Source organism: Strongylocentrotus purpuratus, unplaced genomic scaffold (assembly GCF_000002235.5).
Source record: "Strongylocentrotus purpuratus isolate Spur 01 unplaced genomic scaffold, Spur_5.0 spur5_scaffold_9, whole genome shotgun sequence".
Taxonomy (NCBI): domain Eukaryota; kingdom Metazoa; phylum Echinodermata; class Echinoidea; order Camarodonta; family Strongylocentrotidae; genus Strongylocentrotus; species Strongylocentrotus purpuratus.
Genome location: NW_022145615.1, coordinates 25,186,670 through 25,207,766, shown reverse-complemented (window position 1 = coordinate 25,207,766; position 21,097 = coordinate 25,186,670). Strand labels below are relative to the sequence as shown.

At 34.1% G+C, this 21,097-nt stretch overlaps 1 protein-coding gene and 2 long non-coding RNA genes across 3 annotated transcripts; 1 reads left to right on the top strand and 2 right to left on the bottom strand.

Moving 5' to 3' along the window:
- Positions 1–515: 515 nt before the first annotated feature.
- On the bottom strand, positions 516–3,039 carry LOC115920754. The gene is made up of 2 exons (XR_004062520.1): positions 2,936–3,039; positions 516–2,671 (listed from the first exon to the last, which is right to left on the bottom strand). It is a non-coding gene; the product is annotated as an uncharacterized LOC115920754 (long non-coding RNA).
- Positions 3,040–7,112: 4,073 nt separating this feature from the next.
- LOC105444900 lies at positions 7,113–14,950 on the bottom strand. Its single transcript, XM_011679732.2, has 5 exons — positions 14,833–14,950; positions 11,479–11,569; positions 9,880–9,936; positions 8,794–8,904; positions 7,113–7,500 (listed from the first exon to the last, which is right to left on the bottom strand). The coding sequence occupies exons 2-5, from the start codon at positions 11,567–11,569 to the stop codon at positions 7,445–7,447; spliced, it is 315 nt and encodes a 104-aa protein (XP_011678034.1). The 5' UTR covers positions 14,833–14,950; the 3' UTR covers positions 7,113–7,444.
- Positions 14,951–20,420: 5,470 nt separating this feature from the next.
- Positions 20,421–21,091, top strand: LOC115920554. Its single transcript, XR_004062392.1, has 2 exons — positions 20,421–20,775; positions 20,978–21,091. It is a non-coding gene; the product is annotated as an uncharacterized LOC115920554 (long non-coding RNA).
- The last annotated feature ends 6 nt before the right edge of the window (positions 21,092–21,097 follow it).

Below are 21,097 nucleotides of genomic sequence, written 5' to 3'. Positions count from 1 at the left end.
GATCAATATTTCAGGCCAAGTCCGAGGAAAGATCGTATGCGGGTAGTTTGTTGATTGATGGCTGGCGCCGTGGTAAAGGAAGATTTAAACAAAAAATAGCCATGATTTTGTAGAGGTGATAAGTGTATCCATTATTATTTTGATAATCTATGATCTACAATTTCCAACACACATGCACCCAGGTTACTAATACCAAATTTCTTGGTATTATAATTAATGACCGTCTGACATGGAAATCCCATGCGACTTAATTATGTAAGAAGGTATCACGTAACACCGGTGTCATTAATAAAATTAGACATTTTTTCCCACAGCCCACCCTCTATGTATTGTACTGTACTCTTGTCCTATCCATTTTGACTTATGGAATACTCGCATGGGGCCACTCTACTAAACAAAACCTCAATATACTCACTCTACAACAAAAAAGTCCAATGAGAATTATCTGCAACAAAAGTTATCGTTCTCACGTTAACACTCTCTTTTATAATAATAAGGCCTTACAAATTTATGAATTATATTTGTATAAACTCGGTTGTTTTATGTACCATTTGGACACAAATCAGTTACCAGAAGATTGTTACAATTATTTTTTAAACACACTGAAGTACACAAGTACCCCATTAGACAATCATCAGTTTCATCTACCACAGACCAGAACCGTCACTGCTCAAAAGACTTATAGTATACCGGACCACAGATATGGAATTTATTAAAGGATAACATTAAATCAGCTCCTACTATTTTTTCATTTAAACGTAGACTTAAACAATTCCTTCTAGATAGATGCAATTGTTGAAACGACGACATGTATAGCAGCCTTCTCAACTAGTTATTAGAAGTGCCAAAACGAAAAGAATTTGTATTTGAAGTGCTAACCTGTATGTTTGACTGTGCTGCGAGGGAGCCAAAGCCAACAAGGGGCGGGGTCAAGGGGCGAAGCCCCATCGGGGGTGCAGGGGGCGGAGCCCTCTAAAGCTGGTGGATTTTAGGGCTTTCTAAAGGCCCATATGTGGCATGTTTAACACCTTTCTTTTCAACAAATATATCAATCATAATTTCATATTGATGTGGACAAATTAGTACAATTTTGGGGTACAATTACACTGGAGGTAGATTTTATATGTATAATTTGGTGCAATAAACACGGGAAATGTCAAAATTAAGTGAAAATCAAACAAACAAAAACAAGATGTTTCCAGAGATCGGTAATGTAAACATTGGTAGCACATTTTAAGCTTATTGTTATTTAGAGCTCAGGTTTAGAGTCGTATATTAAAATTGAGAACAAACCCATTAAATTCCCCTTTCTTCCTGTTTGTTAAGCAGACATTTTGGGCTCAACTTTGACTGCGGCTTCTTGATTTTGCTGTGTTTTTAATTCTAAATATATCTATATATATATTTGCAACAGTCGCGCACCACTCCAACTGACCGCAAGGGCCGCCAGTTGAGAAGGCCTCATTTAGCCTGGATAATATATAAAGTTTGTACGCAATGGGTGAAGTTTTAGGTTATGCTTAAAGTCTAAGTCTACTCCAAACATAATTTGCTTTTAATAGATGCAGAAATACAAGAGAAACAGAGCCACCAAAATTGAGTAAAATTGGATAACTAATAAGGAAGTTATGATTTATATCTTTTAGAGTATGGAAAACTATAGAACTTTGAAAATTACTACACAAATTGCAAAATTGGTCATCAATTTGAAACGTCATTGACTCACTATTTATCAGTTGTTTATATATTTGTATCCCATTCATTTCCCTTTATATCCCCCACTAAAAAAAAACTTGATTTCCTTATGCCTTTGCCCAGGTTATATGATTTGTATCATATTGCGTGCATGATATTTTACAAAATCTTTAATGAAATTTGAAGAATTGATACTATTTTCTCAATATTCATAATCATTGATTTTTATATAAGTAGTCAAGGTCATTAACCACGTTGGCCTTGAACCAATTTAACTTTATATAAGTACAAGTAATGAAATTCAACATTATACAAGCCTTCTTGACAACAAAATCTTCTTCAAAATGTGACTCCTTAATACATTTACTTTTCATTATCTTCAAACCAACCTAATTCATTTAATTTGGTTGGTTTGAAGATTATGATGATGGGATCATGTTTTTAATAAATTGCAGATTACTAAAGACACAGAAACATCACACAGAAACTACCATTGCATAAGTACCGTTATTGTTATGTTCCTTTAAATCGTGTGAAAGACATTCATGAGAGATGTATCGTACAAAAAAACAAAAAAACTAAAAATTGTACATGCAATGTCTTTGAGATACGACTAAAATGTTAATGTTTTTATCATAACGAAATTCTGGAAGTATGTACGTTAAAAATATTGATAAGCTGTATTGGACAAGATATTGACAGGCATCCAAATTCATTTTTTTTCTATTTCTTTGACTTTTTCTGAGGCCGCCCCCGTCCAGTAGTTTTAGACTTTCGTCTTTTTGGTGCTATGGCTTTAGGATGTTTCTTTTGTGTTGATTTGGGCTTTACCGGTGTCGTTGGCTTCTTCTTCTTAGGATTTTGGTTTGTTTTTGGCACCTTCTTCTTGGGCTTTTTCGCTGTCTTTGGCGCCTTCTTCTTGAGTACCTTTGAAGCACTGTTAGTTTTCGACGCCTTTTTCCCGCACTCGATACACCTATTGGGAAAAGGAAACAAATAAAGGGGAAACAAGATTGTATAACGGTTATGATAAGTATTGGCATTATGTTAAAAAAAAATGTTTTAACATCAGTTTGAAACTTATAATAAGATATAGCTACAATACCCTTAATGCCAATATAGAAAACCTTTGCTTTTAGAAAACCACTCTGTTTGAAATGAACATAACGTGAATGGAAGCATTCGTCATGAAAGGTGACGTTATAAAAAACAATTGAAGTACATGTAGTGAGTTCTATACCTTTTGTAAAATTTGTTCTGTTCACCAACCATGGTGTTCCCTGCTACAGTACTGTCACCCGAGGCATTAATGGAGTTAGTGCCGCCACTCTGAGTCTGTGTACGCGGTCGCTCTGTTGTTGACAAAAGTGTTAGAAAATCATAAACATTCATATTATCTTATTGTATCATATTAAATTTTAAATGTATTTACATGATAACATTATCTCATTTGTAAAACTAGAAATTAAAAAAGAAATTAAAAAGAAATTGATATATGTATGAAGCTCAAATCTCGATATCAAATGTCCTATGCATATCTAATTTTCTTTAAAACTACGATAAATCCATTTAAAGTGCAACATGAACAGTAACATCGTGGAGAACTGCTTGAAGGTAAACGCTGCAGGTTTGTCAATGTGCCTATAGTTTGTAAAATGTGCGCGAAACAAAAGAGGAATACAAATCTTGAATAAAATACTAAATGATAATGCTTGGCTTGAAACGTCCTAAATGACTCATAAAAATTAACATTCTGAAATCATAAAGAATGATTTGAATATTTTTATAATCAGTTATCATAACATTTAATCATGTGATTGAAAAAAAATACCTTGGGCTGTTGATGGTACTATGAAAAGCGCTGAAAATTAGTCCAGACTGAGATATTATTGCAAGAATAAATTGATTTAACTAAATTAATGAATTCAAAACAATATTTGCCTAATCACCTTCATTAGATTCCTCCTCTTCTTTGTCAGATTCATCTACAGGGTGAATTGAATGAATTAAATCGAAAAGAAATTGATATATGCATAAAGCTTAAATCACAACAGCAAATATCCTATGCATATGTAATTTTTCTGTTAAAATGACAATAGATCAATTCAAAAGTGCATCTTTAACAGTAACATCGTGCAGGTTTGTCTATGTGCATCTATTTTGTAAAATGAGCGCGAAACCAAAAAGAATAGAAAATTTTTGAATAAGATACCAAATAATAAATGCTTGGCTTTAAACGTTCTTACTGACTCATAAAAATGACAATTCTAAAATCATAAAGAATGATATGAATATATTTATGAACATTTAGCATATCATTTACAATTGTGATTTGAAATAATACCTTGGCGGTTGATGATATTATATTTGGCGCTGAAAATCAGTCCAGACCGAGATATTATAATAATAATAATAATATGGATATTTATATAGCGCCGGTATCCGCCAGGCTCTGACGCTCATGGCGCTGTACATACATGTATTACTATCACAAAAATATAACTTCTTAACTAAAATAAAGTAAACTAAAACAACATAAATTATAACGCTACATTGACATGATTAGATAGCACTGTTTAGAAAGAGATGGGTTTTTAGAGCAACTTTGAGGCATGAAGGGTAGTTAAATTACGAATACTAACTGGCAGCTTATTCCAAAGGGACGGACCAGAATGAGAAAATGCTCTATCCCCCCCCCCCCCCCAGGAACTGCGCGTCTTAGGGACAACTAATAAGGAGGATTGAGATGAACGAAGATGTCTTGTAGGCTTATACTTAACAATCAACTTGATATTGTAGGAAGGAGCAGAGTCATACAAGGAATGGAAAACTAGCAACAACAACTTAAAAATAATTCGGTCACATACCGGGAGCCAGTGAAGAGTTTTGAGAATGGGGGTGATGTGGGTTCTACGAGAAGAAAGTGTGACAATACGTGCAGCAGTATTTTGCAGTTTCTGGAGTCGAGAAAGTTGTGTGTTAGGGAGCAGATAGAGAATAGAATTACAGAAATCTAAGCGTGATGAAATAAGAGCATGTACAAGTTTCTCTGTGGTTGAACGACTTAAGTATTTCCTAATAAAACCTAGATTTCTCAGTTGATATCTGACTGACTTACAAATACTAGAAACGTGAGTTGACAATGACATAGACGAGTTTAACATGACACCAAGGTTACGACATTGCGAGGAAGGACTAATTACAGAATCTGATATGGATATATTGAACGACTGCATCTTAGCAAGATTTGATTTGGAACCCAATAAAATTAATTCAGTTTTACTATCATTCAGTTTGAGTGAGTTCGAGTTCATCCAAGTTTGCACATCTTTGACGCAAGCTTCGAGTAGTTTGACAGTCCGACTTGCGTCATTTTGATTGGGAAGGAACGATGCGTAGATCTGGATGTCATCTGCATAGCAGTGATATCAAGAAATTAATTGATTTTATAACTAAATTACTGAATTCAAAACAATATTTTCCTAATCACCTTCATCAAATTCCTCCTCTTCTTCGTCAGATTCATCTACAGGGTGAATTGAATGAATTAAATTGAACAGAAATTTATGTATGCATAAGGCTTAAATCGCGACAGCAAATATCCTATGCATATCTAATTCTCTGTTAAAATGACGATAGATCAATTCAAAGTGCATCTTGAACAGTAATATCGTGGAGAACTGATTATAGGTAATAAGTGCTGCATACTCGTCAATGTGCATAATTATATTTTGTTAAATGAGCGCAAAACAAAAATGAATAAAAATCTTGAATACGATACTAAAGGATATATGCTTTGCTTAAAACGTTCTAACTTACTCATAAAAATGGCAATTTTAAAATCATAAAGAATGATATGAATATATTTATGAACAACCATTATTTCAATTACACTTGTGATTTGAAATAATACCTTGGATGGTTGATGATATTATATTTGGCGCTGAAAATCAGTCTAGACTTAGATATAATTGCAGAAATAAATTGATTTAACTGATTTACTAAATTCAAAACAAATATTTGCTTATCACCTTCATCAGATTTCTCCTTTTCTTCATCAGTTTCATCTACAGGGTGAAATGAATGAATTTAATTGAAAAGAAATTGATATATGCATAAAAAGCTTAAATTACGACAGCAAATTATATATGCATATTTTATTTTCTGTAATAACTGAAAATAACGATAAAATCAATTCAAAGTGCGTCATGAACAGTAAAATCGTGAAGAACTAATAGGTAAGAGCTGCCGGTTTGTGAATGTGCATATATTTTTGAAAATGGGTGCAAAACAAAAATGAATAAAAATCATGATTTAAATACTGAATGATAAATGCTTGACTCGAAACGATCTACCTGAATGCTGAAATTGACAACTCTAAAATCATAAAGAATAATATGAATATATTTACGACCAATTATCATTCATGTACACTTTTGATTTTAAATAATACCTTGAGTGGTTGATATTATATTTGACGCTGAAAATCAGTCCAGACTGAGATATTATTGCAAGAAATAAATTGATTGAATTGCATTACTGAATTCGAAACAAATATTTGTCTAATCACCTTCATCAGATTCCTCCTCCTCTTCATGAGATTCATCTACAGGGTGAATTGAATGAATTAAAGTGAAAAGAAATTGAAATCATGTATAAGGCTTAAATCACGATATGAAATGTCCTATGCATATCTAATTTACTATGAAAATGACGATACTCAATTAAAAGTGCATCATGAACAAGAAAATCGTGGAGAATGTTTATATGACAAGTCATGGAATCGTGCTTGTTTTGATCTGTTGAGAAAATGATTTTGTTAATTATTAATAAAGGAACCTTGTGGAAGGGTAAATACGAGAAAACAAATTGTGGTTTGCGCTGCAGGTTTGTCAATGTGCTTATATATTTTGTAAAATGGGTGCAAAACAAAAATTGATACAAATCTTAATTAAAATACTTAATGATAAATGCTTGGCTTGAAACGTTTTAACTGACACATACTAATGACAATTTTAAAATCATAAACATATGAATATATAATTACAAACAGTCATTATTTCATTTACACTTGTGATTTGAAAAAAATCCTTGGGTGTTGATATTAAAGTTGGTATTGAAAGTTAGTCTTCTTTTACATATTATTGCGAGAGATTAATTGATTTATCTGAATTACTGAATGAAAAAATGATACATGTGTACTAGGACTAGGACAGCTAGAGACAGAAGAGAATGGAAATGTTATGAGGAGGGCTTTGTCCAACGTCTGGATGAACTATAGCCTGATAGATAGATAGATAGATACAGCTTTAAGTCGCGATATTAAATGTCCTAGGCATATTTATTATCTAATTTTCTGTGTAAATGACGATAAATCAATTTAAAGTGCGCCATGAACAATTACATCGTGAAAAACTGAGTGTGGGTAAGTGCTGCAAGTTTGACAATGTATAATTTATTTTGTCGACGTATTTCCTTGTCTGCAGGCCCAATACGTTGAAAAGGGAAACAGATTCTTTCTAAGTATGGGCATTTGTGGTACGTTATACATTATTTGTCTTTCACATGCAGGATGAAAATAATTTTTCCCCTCATGCTTTCTGCTAAATTACCCTTATGAGAATCACCACATCGAATGATTAATATCTAACACAAGATCATGAAATGAATGAGGTTTATGAAGACTCGCTTTAAATGATGTATTTCATGTTGATGATGGTCTTTTATTCTAAAAATTATTATTACCCATTTAAAGAAAATAATACTTACTGCGCCTTCTTTTAGTACGACTACCCGACGGTGCATCTGTGAATTAAAGCATAATAAACCATTAGCTGTCATGCCGAGTATGGATTACAAAGTTTTTTTTTTTTAGGACTTAGAAATATACATTTCGTAACAGTATATCGCCATATACCCCAAGCTTTATGTTTTACAAATTCTTAAAATGTTTCATCATAATCACTCGTTATTCACTAGTTTGTATATAAATTAATTTATTCTGGAATCTTATCATCAGATTAGGAAAAACAATGCGAAAATATTGTTTTTACTATTCATGAACATAATTTTTTTTTTTCTACATTTAAATCTTCTTTTATCTTTTGCATTGGATATTATTGCAAGAGAATAATTGATTTAATTAACGAATTAAAAAAAAATGCCTGTTCCCCTTAATCAGATTCCTCCTCTTCAGCATCAGATTCATCTAAAGAGTAAAATTGAATGAATTGATATCATAAAGATATGAATATATTTTAGAACAAATATTTTTTATTTACACTTTTGATTTGAAGAAAATACCTTGGGTGGTTGATATTAAAGTTGGCGTTAAAAATCAGTCTACAATTAGATATATTTGCAAAAGATTAATTGATTTATCCTAACTACTGAATTAAAAACAAATATTTGCCTAATTAACTTCATCATATTCCTCCTCTTCTTCATCAGATTCATCTACGGGGAGAATTGATTTAATTGAATTAATTAAATTGAAAAGAAAATGATATATGTATTCAGCCCGGCCCGACCAAAATGTCCGGTAAAGGGGTACTTTTCATGCACCAAAGTCCGGCTCGTAGTACACAAAATTGACTTTTACACACTGGACTTAGGGGGTGTTTTCAAAAGGAGGGAACATGCATATGCGTACCCTAAATAACACTGAGTGGGGGGGGGGGGCGTGGTATTCAGCTTAATTCGCGAAATAAAATGTCCTCTGCATATCTAATTTTCTGTGAATGACGATAAATCAATCTAAAATGCACCATGTACAGTAACATCGTGGAAAACTGAGTGTAGGTAAGTGCTGCAAATTTGTCAATGTGTATTTTCTTTGTCGATGCATTTCCTTTTCTGCAGGCCCAATACGTTGAAAAAGGAAAAATATTCTTTCCAAGTATTGGCATTAGGTGGTAAGTTTTAAACTATTTGTCTTTCACAGGATAAATTTTTTTTTTTCTCATGCTTTCTGAAATAATTAACCCTTATCACCACAACAAATGATAAATGTCTAACACAAGATCCTGATGTTTGTCATGTTGATGGTCTTATATTTTAAAAATTAATATTACCCATTCCAAGAAAAACAATACTTACTGCGCCCTCTTTTTCTCTGTTTACCAACCATGGTGTTCCCTCTTACAGTACTGGTATCCGAAGCAACAATCTTGTTAGTGCCGTCAGTCGGAGTCTGTGTACGCGGTTGCTCTATTGTTGACAAAAATGTTAACAAATCAGAAACATTCATATTATCTAATTGTATCATCTTAAACTTGAAATACATTTGCATGATTACATTATCTCATCTGTAGATCTAGAAATCCCTATTATCTTTACGACTAATTTAACACCCAAATACCGCCGAGTAAAATTCCAAAAGGCATCGACTTCGTGTTTACTAGGTTATACTATATATTAAATATTATTGTACGAGATTAATTGATTTAACTAAATTACTGAATTCAAAACAAGTAGTTGCTAATCTCCATCATCAGATTCTTCATTTTCTTCATTAAATTCATTAACAGAGTGAATTGAATGAATTTAATAGTGAAGAAAATGATATACATGTATGTTTAAAGCTTAAATCATGACATCAAATGTCCTATGCATATCTAATTTTCTGTGCAAATGACTATAGATTAAGTGCAACATGAACAGTAACATCGCGGATAACCGATTGTAGGTAAGCGCTGCAGTTTTGTCAATGAGCATATATTTTGTACAATGAACGCGAAACAAAAATGAATGAAAATCTTGAATAAGACACTACATGATAAATGCTTGGCTTGAAATGTCTAACTGACTTATAGAAATGAAAATTCTAAAATCATAAAGAATGATATGAATATATTTATGAACAGTTATCATATCATTTACACTTGTGATTTGAAATTATTACATAATGTTGTTTTTTACAGAGAGTTTGAAAATAATGATCATTTCAACGTTCCTGTAGGGTATAATAATTACCGATTAACCATCATGACAATCAATATACATTTTTCGAATATATAAGCAAATTCATCATCAGAAGGAATCATTGTATAATGTTGTCATTTTCATGGTATTGACACAGAATGGTTACTAATCTGTTTCGCTTTCAATCTATATCGTTTCAGAGGGAAATTATCAATGCATATTCTTTTCTTTTTTTCTTTTTCTTTTTCTTTTTCTATTTACCGGAGACTGGTGGAGTTTCACTTCTGCCAGCTTGCCCCGTGCTTGTAGACGCTCCCCCTGTAGTATATACAAATTAAATGATTGATTGAGTGTAGTACAAAAAAATAGTCATGATACTTCTCTATTAAATATCCTAAAATGTCAATTACAATGATGTGTATATTGTAGACCTAAATTATACCAGAACGTTTGGTTTCTTCTTCTCTCTCCTATTTTGTCCAGATAGGTTCATCTCAGATGTCCAATCTCCAATCACCTTCATCAGATTCCTCCACTTCTTCACGAACTTCGTTTATAGGGTGAATTGAATTGAATTGAAACATAAATCTTGATTCACACACTAAAGGATAAATGCTTGGCTTGAAACGTTTTAACTGAACTATATAAAAAAAAAAAGATCATATAAGATATGAATATATTTACGAAGGGTATCATTTCATTTAGACTTGTGATTTGAAGTAATACCTTGGGTCATTAAAGATAGAGATCAGTCCTGGTCATGCGATTGCATTGTGAAAGAAACGTTGTGGAATCGATCAAAAAAGGTTGATCATCTAGCATATAAGTATTGGTGTGTACTGCATGGTTCTGGAATCATCAAAACTGTACGAAATTTGGCCCAGTCTTGGTAAAGTAACAAGCACTGTACACAGAAAGATGTATATGCGACTACGCGACAGTGCGTGACACGTGCGCGATATCTAATGGGTCCAAATAGATATAAAAATTACCAAATATATCAATTAGTAGGCGGTTTCCCGGCAAAATTTGTATCATCACGTATTAGTCAAAACATATTCTTTCACATGATTGGTAATAAGAGCTTCCATTTCGTTTTTTGAGAGGGGGCGTTTCCAAAGCTGGTCTTTAGTAGATGCTGAAAATCAGTCTACACTGAGCGCTTATTTCGAATGATTTCAAAACAATAGTATACAAATCTACAATGATATAGCTTAAATATTCGAGTATTCCTCTCATAGCAGTCATTATATCTATACTATTCGTATCGAAGGAAGATCAAATAGTCCTATTGATGTTCCTGAGAGCGAATAGTTTTAGCTTGTTCCGAGAATGAGTTATTGTATATCTGTTTGATATCCTTTTCACCTGTATCATTCCTTGGACACTTCTGTAATAATATATACCGTACTCACATTCACATCACATACAAAAAAAAAATAGCAAGGCTCAAATGAAACATTGAAGAATGTAAATATGTTTAGCTGCATGGCGCTATATACAGGTACTGCAGTAGTGTAGTGTAGTTACTGCATAACGTAAATTGCATGGCGCCGTGACATCGGAGGAGTTGCCCGCTGGAGGCATTTGAAATCCCATACGCTCGCTGAATTTTGACAGCTTTTTTTATTTTAGGGGGGGGGGCGAATAGCTCACTTTTCCCGGAAGAAAGGAGAACTATTCGGCAGGAAACTTCTTTTCTAGCAAACTTTTCTTTTTCTTGTTGTGTACAGTCCTAATGCAGCAATCTTACGATACGGGATATAATGTTACATAATGTTTATGAATAGTTCCCCTTTTCAATAAGGGTGTGTTGTCCTTACATTATTTAATCTTCACACGTTAGAAATTAAGATTTACCCGTTGCAAGGTGCTGCACTTCGGTCTTCACAGTTCTTGTTAGCACTTGCGAAGCATAGCCTGCTGCTTTTCCGAGATAATTCATTGCCATCTAAAGGGAAAAGGAGAGAAACAGTGTTAATATACAAATATACAATGACACTCGATGATCTAGCTGCAACTACTCGTATCGAAGGAACATCAAATAGTACTAATCTTCGGAGGGCCGGGATCGAGACTATTGTTGTTCTTGAGAGCAAATAGTTTTAGCTTGTTCCGAGAATGAGTTATTGTATATTTGTTTGATATCCCTTCCACCCGTATTCATTCCTTGGACATTTCTGTAATAACATGTACTGTTCTCACATTCACATCACATACAAAAAAGAAATTAAAGAAAATTGCACGGCTCAAATGAAACATCGAATTAGGATGTAATAAGCTGGCCATAGAAAGGTACTGCAGTAGTATAGTACAGTTACTGCACAGCGTAAATTGCATGACGTGAGCCCCGTGACACCGAGGGAGTTCCCCGCTGAAGGCATTTGAAATCCCATACGCTAGCTGAGTTTTGCCAGTTCTTTTTTTTTTGTGGGGGGGGGGGACGAATAGTTAGCTTTTTTCCAGGGAAAAGATGAACTATTGGTGACGTCAGCAATACAACATGAACTATTCGGCAGTAAACGCCTTTTCTAGTAAAACTATACTTTTTCTTGTTGTTGTTGTGTACACTCCTAATGCAACAATATTACGCTAAGGGATATAATAATCGACCACAAGCTTATGGCAAGCCGTTTTACCATTAAAACATATTTCTTGATATCAAGAAATAATTTTACGTTGTAAAGCAATGGTAATTCTTGATATCAAGAATTCGATTTCGTGATATTAAGAATTGAATTCTTGATATCAAGAAATATGTTTTAATGATAAAACGGCTAGCCATAAGCTTGCGCCAACTCGCCACAACTCGAGGCTCCAACTCGGCCAAGTGGGAGCTCTGCTTAAATCTCAACATAATACATACTGTAGGCATCACTTTGGCGCAAGTCGATTTGTGCACTCTTGCAAACAATGCCTCCTGTTCATCCAAGCGTCAACACTTACCACACAAAAATGATACCAAAAGATTTGGGATAAAACACTCTTTCATAAGATGTATAATAATTTACTGTTCATAGATGATTTTTTAATAATAAGCAATTTTCTAGGTGTAAACTTTTTTGACTCACACGGTATGTAAACGTGTACAATTGAATAGAACCATTCGTCAGCCTTATGTTTGGAATTCTTGACTTCTATCTATGGGTTTCCGGTAGGATACAAAAAAAATCGTTGCAGTTTGCTCAGCAGTGTGAGCGTCTGTAAAATGGTGCCTGGTTGGAATGTTCCCCAGGGAGTAGAGAATGTGCATAAATTGTGTGCTGGCAAGCCCGAACCCCCCGATGAGCGCTTAGAGACACCATCAATGAATTAAGCGCAATATAAAACCAGAATATTATTATTATCATTATTTAAGCAGCACAGTAGCAGTCTTTGCTCAGTAATTAAATTCTCTATCGTCATGAAACAAATTCAAGAGTGTTTACTTGTGGTTTATAACGAGGAATATTACTGGTATTGCTAATTATCAGGTTTCGCCATTTGTATCTGAGATTACAATCATGGCTACGAGTCTTTTTGTTAAATAGAACTGTGAATATGAAAGCGGTTGAAAGAAAAAACGGAAAATATGTTAAAGATGACATTTAATACTTTTTAGGTAACACAATTTAACAAGGTGGACAGAATGAGGTTACAGTTTACTTCAAGTATAACATCTACCCAAACACAATTCTTGTCTACTTTAAATCTCAGATGATTCACTTTAATATGGATGCAATAGACAATAATAATAATAATAAAATAATTTTTATACAGCACATAATAATGAATTCTCTATACGCTTTACAACAATCAATTATACAATATACTACATGATTAATCTAAAGATTTAAAGATAAAGACCAGTTATTTTCATGCGATTGCATTGTGAAAGAAACGTTGTGGAATCGATCAGAAAAGGTTGATCATCTAGCATATCAGTATTGGAGTGTACTGCAAGGTTCTTGAATCATCAAAATGATAAGAAATTTTGCCCCAGTCTTGGTAAAGTTACAAGCACTGTACGCATAAAGATGTATATGGGACCACTCGACACATGCGCGACACGTGTGCGATGTCTATCAGGTCCAAACAGATATAATAATTTACCGAATATATCAATAGTAGGCGGTTTATCTGCAAAATTTGTATCATCACGTATTAGTCAAAACGTATTCTTTCACATGATTGGTAATAGGAGCTTCAATTTCATTTTTGAGAGGAGGGAGGGGGGGGGGCGTTTCCAAAACTGGTATTTACTTTTAAATATGCATGAATTAACAGAAATACATATCGTATACAATGATGAAAAAATATAATATAATATTAAGTATATGAATTTGAAAAAATGAATACCAGACCGATAACAGACCGAACATTCAAGCAATTGAATTTGATAACCGAGAATCGTTCGATTTGAATCGGTTTAGATTCGGGTAAGCGGTGTCACTTAGGTATAAACATTTGTTTTACGTCCATGCTCTATAGCCCCCCCCCCCCCACACCAACTAAAATCAAATGCCTAATCATTTCAGACTTTCTATACATGTTCTACAACACACATTTACTCCTAAAAGGCGGCACAATAGGTGACTACTACATAGTAACAATAAATACTGATAATTTCATGAATTTTCTATACTGCTATATCTCATAAAATCTCGAAGAATATAGCAATTCAATGCACGACCACTGGCGTGTTGTAAAATGCTTGAAATATGAACTTTAGAAGACAAGTCTGGACTTTGATCTTATTTATTTGGTTGCGGTAACATTGAACACAACATTGTCTGTTCTCTCTGTCTTTCAGGTGTTATGTGTAGATGAGATTTTAAAATCGGCTATAGCTACTCGCCCCCTTCTTACTCTCTCCCTCTCCCTCTTTCTCTCTCTCTCTCTCTCTCTCTCTATCTATCTCTCTCTTTCCCTCTTTCTCTCCCTTTTCCCTGTATTTTGTTTGTAAATTGTGAACACCAAAACTGATTATGCTTTATATGCTCGTAATACAAGGAGTGACATTCTCATCTTGCTGGTATTAAACATACACGTCACTGGAATCATGCCGATTCCTAGCAAAGGAAAACGAATTGCATTATATAATGTACTGCATCCGCCACTACCACCACCAACAGCGATAGCACGGTGCACTATTTTCGAATATCATTCACATTTTCGCCAATTTTGCAAAAAAAGATTACAACAGTTGTAATGAATTGATCTTATTCCACTTACCTTAGACGATAAGTTAGGTAGATAAAGTAGGAAACTGAAAAGGTTGCGATGTTCTTAGAGTACGCCGTTTTCAAGACCATGAAAATGGAATGGTTCATAGATCACCTGATAACTTACAACGCGGGAAACAGTTCTATTTATTGCTCTGGGGAAAACCCAATAGAAGCGTGGGAATTATATAAATACATATGAATTGGATTCTCAAATCAACATTATGGTACCTAATTAATTTTGATCTACGGTATAGCTCATTCCTAGTATATAATAATGAAAATATAAAGGATTTATAAGGCGCCAAATTCACTTAAAAATCAAATGCTCAAGGCACACTAGTGCAGAAACATAAAAATACATAAACATACTTGTACACAAAAAGGAAGAAAAATCATATCAACCATTGAGAGTAAACTGGAAAAGATACATTTTAAGGACGCTTTTGAAAGATTCTACTGTAGGAATATAATTATCTCTGATCCCTCGAGGTAAACAATTCCAGAGTGATGGCCTGGCACAGTAGCGTACGCAGGATTTTTTTCAAGGGGGGGGGGGGGGGGGGGGGGGGGGGTAAGCGGACACTTTTTTTTTGGGGAGTCCAAAAAAAATCGCAACGACTCAACCAGGGGGGGGGGGGGGGGTCTCGAAATTTGAAAAAATGACATTTAGTTCCGTTGGGGGGGGGGGGTAAGGTCACCTTTTTTAGGTAAGCCATTGGCATAAATTTTTAAAATCAAAAGGGGGGGTTTCACAAACAACATACACAAGACATACACATAAAAAAAACTCAAGGGGGGGGGGGGTTAACCTCAAAACCACCCCCCCCCCCCTCAGCCCCCCCCCCCACCTGCGTACGCGCTTGGCCTGGAATGAGGAAAGACTCCCTTCCCCCGCCCCACTTTGTATTAAGAGTACGCCGTTAAATATATAATATTACCACAAAAGTAATTCAACTCATTCGCATTCCATTCATTTTCTCGACCATGAAAAAGGATTGGGTCAAAGATCACGTGATAACATCGCAGGAAACACTTCTATTTATTGCTCTGGGGAAAACCCAAGAGTAGTGTAACAAATTTAGTAAGCGGTACATGTTTACAAATGAATTGATATCTCATATTTCAGTTCAGTTCAGTTTCATTTTTATTTTATCTCATTTCAAACAGAACAGTAATTATGACAAGAAATCAGTTATACAATTCACCATTCAATAAAATAATACAATTTATATGGTTTAAAGTTGTGAAATAGAAAGTATACATAATTATCCAATATAATGGGTTTTTTCATTCTTAAATAAAGATAAACCTGTGGAAATAGAGGAAACCACTGAAAAGTAGAGCTGTAAAATGTGGATCCCTCAAAATAATGACAAACATAATTTTTGTAACATGTAAATATATCGACTTGAAAAATATATATATACATAGAAAACCAAAAAGTGGCAAAATAATAATGCAATTATAAATCCGTAATTTAAAAACTTGTTACGATAGCGTATAGTGAGCAATGGAAAGGTCGAAAGAGACAATGACGATTGGCAGATAAGTCATACATATTAGTAATTAAAAAAGAATATATAAGACAACAAAAATAAAGCAAGAAAAAAGAGAAATGGAAGAATAGAAAATGTTGCTGCATATGTTTTGAGTAAAGAAAAAGAGAGGAGAGGTGGAGAAGAGAAGAGAGAGAGAGAGAGAGCACGATGTACATAAGGCAGCGGTAGTGACCTAGTAAGACACATACAGAGCGTTAACAAAAAAAGATGTGACGGGAAGGAAGGGAAGGCAAGAAATGATTTGACAATGCACTGATATTAATTTGTATTGTAAGGAATTATAAGAAACAATTTCAATTTCCTCTTAAATGAATTCAGAGAGGGGGCAAGTTGAATGTCAATATGAATAGAGTTCCAAAATTTGGGGGCTGTATAAATAAACGTGTTTTGAGCTAGAAGGGTTCTCAGCAAAGGTAAATGAAAATCATTACAATGCCGAGTTTGGTACTTATGAGAGGATTAATTTAGGGTGAACATATCATCAAAACGAAAGGGAGCATGTTGTTATTATAAGAATACATAAACTGGCCCAACTGAAAGACATAAAGATCTTTAACTTTCAATATTTTATTTGTAAAGAAAAGAGGATCCGTTTGAGAGCGAAATGAGAAAGACAAATGATACGAAGAGCTTTCTTTTGTAATAATAAGATTCTGTTTAACAAAGTAAGGTGTGTATTGCCCCACACCAGGAGTCCATAATTTAGATATAGTAAGACCAGCGAGGAATAAAGCGTAAGTAAGGAAGATAGAGGGAGATGAGTTTTTAATCTATTCATGACACCAATATTACGAGAAATAGTTTTACAGATGTTGTCAATATGGTACTTCCAGGAGAGTTTATTGTCGACTGTTACGCCTACAAATTTAGTGAAAGGAACTCTCTACAACGGGACGTCGTCGAATACAATGTTGCTTGGCAGTGAATCTATAGTATTACTGAACAACATATAATTAGTTTTTTGGAGATTAAGTGAAAGTTTGTTGGCTCCAATCCATTGTAGAATCTTTTATAGTTCAAAATTAACCGTTTGCATAAGAGTGTGTGGATTGTTGTGGGAAAAGAACAGATTCGTGTCGTCAGCAAAAAATAAAACGATAAAATATGAGATGACCTGCTGAAATCATTTATATACAGAATAAATAAAAGTGGACCTAGTAGGCTCCCCTGTGGAACGCCACAGCTAACATTACATAAATCCAAAGAACAATCGTTGAAAAAGACATTTTGCTTTATGTTAGAAAGATAGTTCCTGAACCACTCCAAAGCATTTCCACGTACACCGTAATGGGAAAGTTTATAAAGTAATATATCGTGGTTTATTGTGTCAAAGGCCTTGGAGAAGTCCAGGAAAATACCAACCATGTGAGAAGATTTGCCAAAAGCATGAGCTACTTTCTCCACAAAAGATAATAAAGCATGAATGGTACTATGTTTTTCCCTGAAACCAAATTGAAAATTGGAGAAAACATTATGATTTTTTAGGAAGGCAACTGTTCTAATATATATGATTTTCTCCAAGATCTTAGAGAAAGAAGATTACAAGGAGATTTTGCAAGTCATTTTTGCTATTTCGTATTCTATTTCATATTCTTTTACTGAAAAGGCTACATTTGTTTCCACTAAAAGGTTAACGAATCAATCTAATTCGATTCAATAATAATATTGTTTTGTTTTTTCAAAAATGTTTGGTAGAAAAATTGGCTTAAATGTGCATGTTTACATAATTTCTCTATTTTTTTCTTCACATTACATCGAACAACAAAATGTGCATTCAAATGACACAGTATTTTTAGTACTGGAAATTACAGTGATTGTGAGATATGAAACATCTGATTTTCTTGTGCATTACGTGTATACAAAAACAGAAAGCAGAGTGGAAGCGTGACGAAGAGGCCTCGATCCCTTCAGCAGAGGAGCAAAATAGGCCAAGATAGAATTCATTTGTGAACTATGAAAATACATGTAAATTGCTGTCCATATATCAAATTCAAGGAAGGGATCAATATACCCAGGGAATTTGTTTTCACAAAATGCCTACCTGGTGACAACAAATATATTTAAATATGCACTGTATATATACTTTTAAAAGCACATGTAAAATGAGAAATGCACTATATCTAATGGTGTTAAGTTTGATATTTTTTCATTTTATTAATTTATTTATTTAGAGCTACAGCTGCAAAAAAAAAAACGTTCTGATGTTCGGACAGTTGTTTCAGTACAAATCAGGCTCGGTGATAAAGTGAAATCTCATCGTCAATACATAATAATCTGAACTGTATCGTTGGGGAGAGAGAAATCTTGTGGGGTAGCATCTCATGAAAACGCTTGTAATTGTTGAGGTAGTTCCACTGCAGAGTGACATAAGATCCTGGTACTTACAAACAGAGATCTTTGGTGGACCATTCTTGTACACTTGTTTGGGTTTTGCATCTGACAGGGTTGGTTACCAGTGACTGGTTACGCTACTGAAAATCATTTTGCAAGATGATTGGAGAAAAATGATAGGAAAGTACATCTCTAATGGCTTAATTATGCATAATTAAGATGTTATGTCTTGTGTGGTTATAGATTACGTAAGTATAGTCAAAATATGTATTTAACTAACATTTGTAAAAACATTTATTTTTGGCCTCTCCGTTCGGTTCGTGACAAGAGCGATGATTTGTCTATCTCTAATAATTAATGTTACAAAATACATAATTCTTTCACAATAAGAAATTGATTTAAACTCAAAAAGGTACAATAGCAGAATTTGTTCATATTTTAAAAAGTTCAAAAGCTGCACTCTTGACAAAGCCTGATGGATAAATCCCCCCCCCCCCCACACACACTCAGTGTTATTTGGGGTACGCGTATGCATGTTCCCTCCTTTAGAAAACACTCCCTATGTCCGGTGCGTAAAGTCAATACGGGCCGATTTTTGTTGTGTGTTACGAGCTGGACTTTGCTGCGTGAAAAGTACCCCTTTACTGGACGTTTGGGAACATGAATGCGGTCCCGTTCCTGGAGTGGGGGGGGGGGGGGGGGGTAAATGAATAGCAAATGGGGAAATACTGAACATAAAGGAGTGCAAGGTGTGCCCCTAAAGGGTGCAGGTTTAATTATGTGACTCATCTCTCCACTTCAGGAACTGTTTGGGTGCGATATCAAACCTCAAGATTTGATTTGATTTGATTTGATTTTTTTTTTTCTGTTTGATTTTCATTTTCTTTTGGATTTTTACAAATATATAACAAACAAACATTGCAAATTTACACATAAGGGTGGAGACTGTTAAGGCTCGTTTAGAATAATGACGCGTTTTTAAATAAAAAAAGATTACGTAAAGTGTAATATGCTTCACTCTTCTGTAAGACTCGGAGCTCAGTGAATTACCGCAAGTACTTTTTTTGCGCAGTTCGTTGCTATTCCACACGTTAAATAAAAACCGCGGCGGTTTACCGTATCTGTACAAGCCTTAAGAGTTGAGATATGACGCGGTATGAACCACAGCAAAAACTGCGCACAACAGAAGTCAAACGCTCATTCACTTAGCTCTGAGATTTAAGATACCTTGTTGTACCAGTTAGGGTGCAAAATTTGAACCTTAATATCTTTAATGTCTATAGAGAGTCTTAATCATTATCTTAAACGTAGCTCATTAATGTTGTCTGTTCTGTATTAAAAGTTGATATTCAGCTTCTGATTACTATACTTCATATTCACATATCACTTGATGAAATATCATACAAAAGAAACGTGGAATAGAACAAATCAACAATATTATATTTGGTTGTTTTATTATGATATATATATATTTGTCTATTGCTATCAAGAACATAGATAATTTCTCACAAAATTTGACAGTTCACAACAAATGAACTGCTATCAGATCCACCATATCACAAATAGGAATTTTTAATCACTCATTTTATGACGATTTTCACGAAGTGACGGTAGTGAGGAAAATCGTAACGCAAAGTGAATGCAATTTTTTTTCACTACCGTCACTTCGTGAAAACAGCGACGGATTGATGAGATCAGACTTAATTTGTCAATTTAAAAATATGTATATATTTAATTATTCATTGGCTACCAGTATGCACTTATTTGTAGTTGAAAAATAAAAGAAGTATGAGGTCAATTTGATACATCCCGATGTGAAACGTACATGATGCTAGTTGAATCCGTGTAAAAACCAGTGAGTAATATAAATTTGGAAACGGTCAACTGTGAACGTTTCTTAATTAAAAAACTGTTAAGAATGCAGGATTTGTAGCTTTGATTCTTGAAGAACACAGATGTAGGAAATAATATTTCAATAAGCTCAGTATATTTTCCACCGCAATAATAATTTTAAAGTACTAGTGATATCTAAACAATTCTTTTACGTGGTCTCTTTCGAGGTTAAAGCTTATCTGCCATAGTTTACAGGAGGGATTAGACCGCTCTGCAAGGTCACTGGACAGGTGGTTATCTCATCAACTCAGCTCTCAGTTAACATAAGAAAAAGAGGATCATGGGGGACCAATGGTCACCGATTAGGCATTGTTTGTTATATAGAGGGCGCAAGTAGCTACCAGTAGTGCAGTGGGCCTTTAATACAAGTAATTAATCAAAGTGTTTTACATTATTTTATTGCTCCAATCAATAGCCTCAATCTTCTTCCACTGTCAATCTAGCAAAATAATCGTCCTCTTAACCTTTTATATTTGTTCGCAAGAAGTG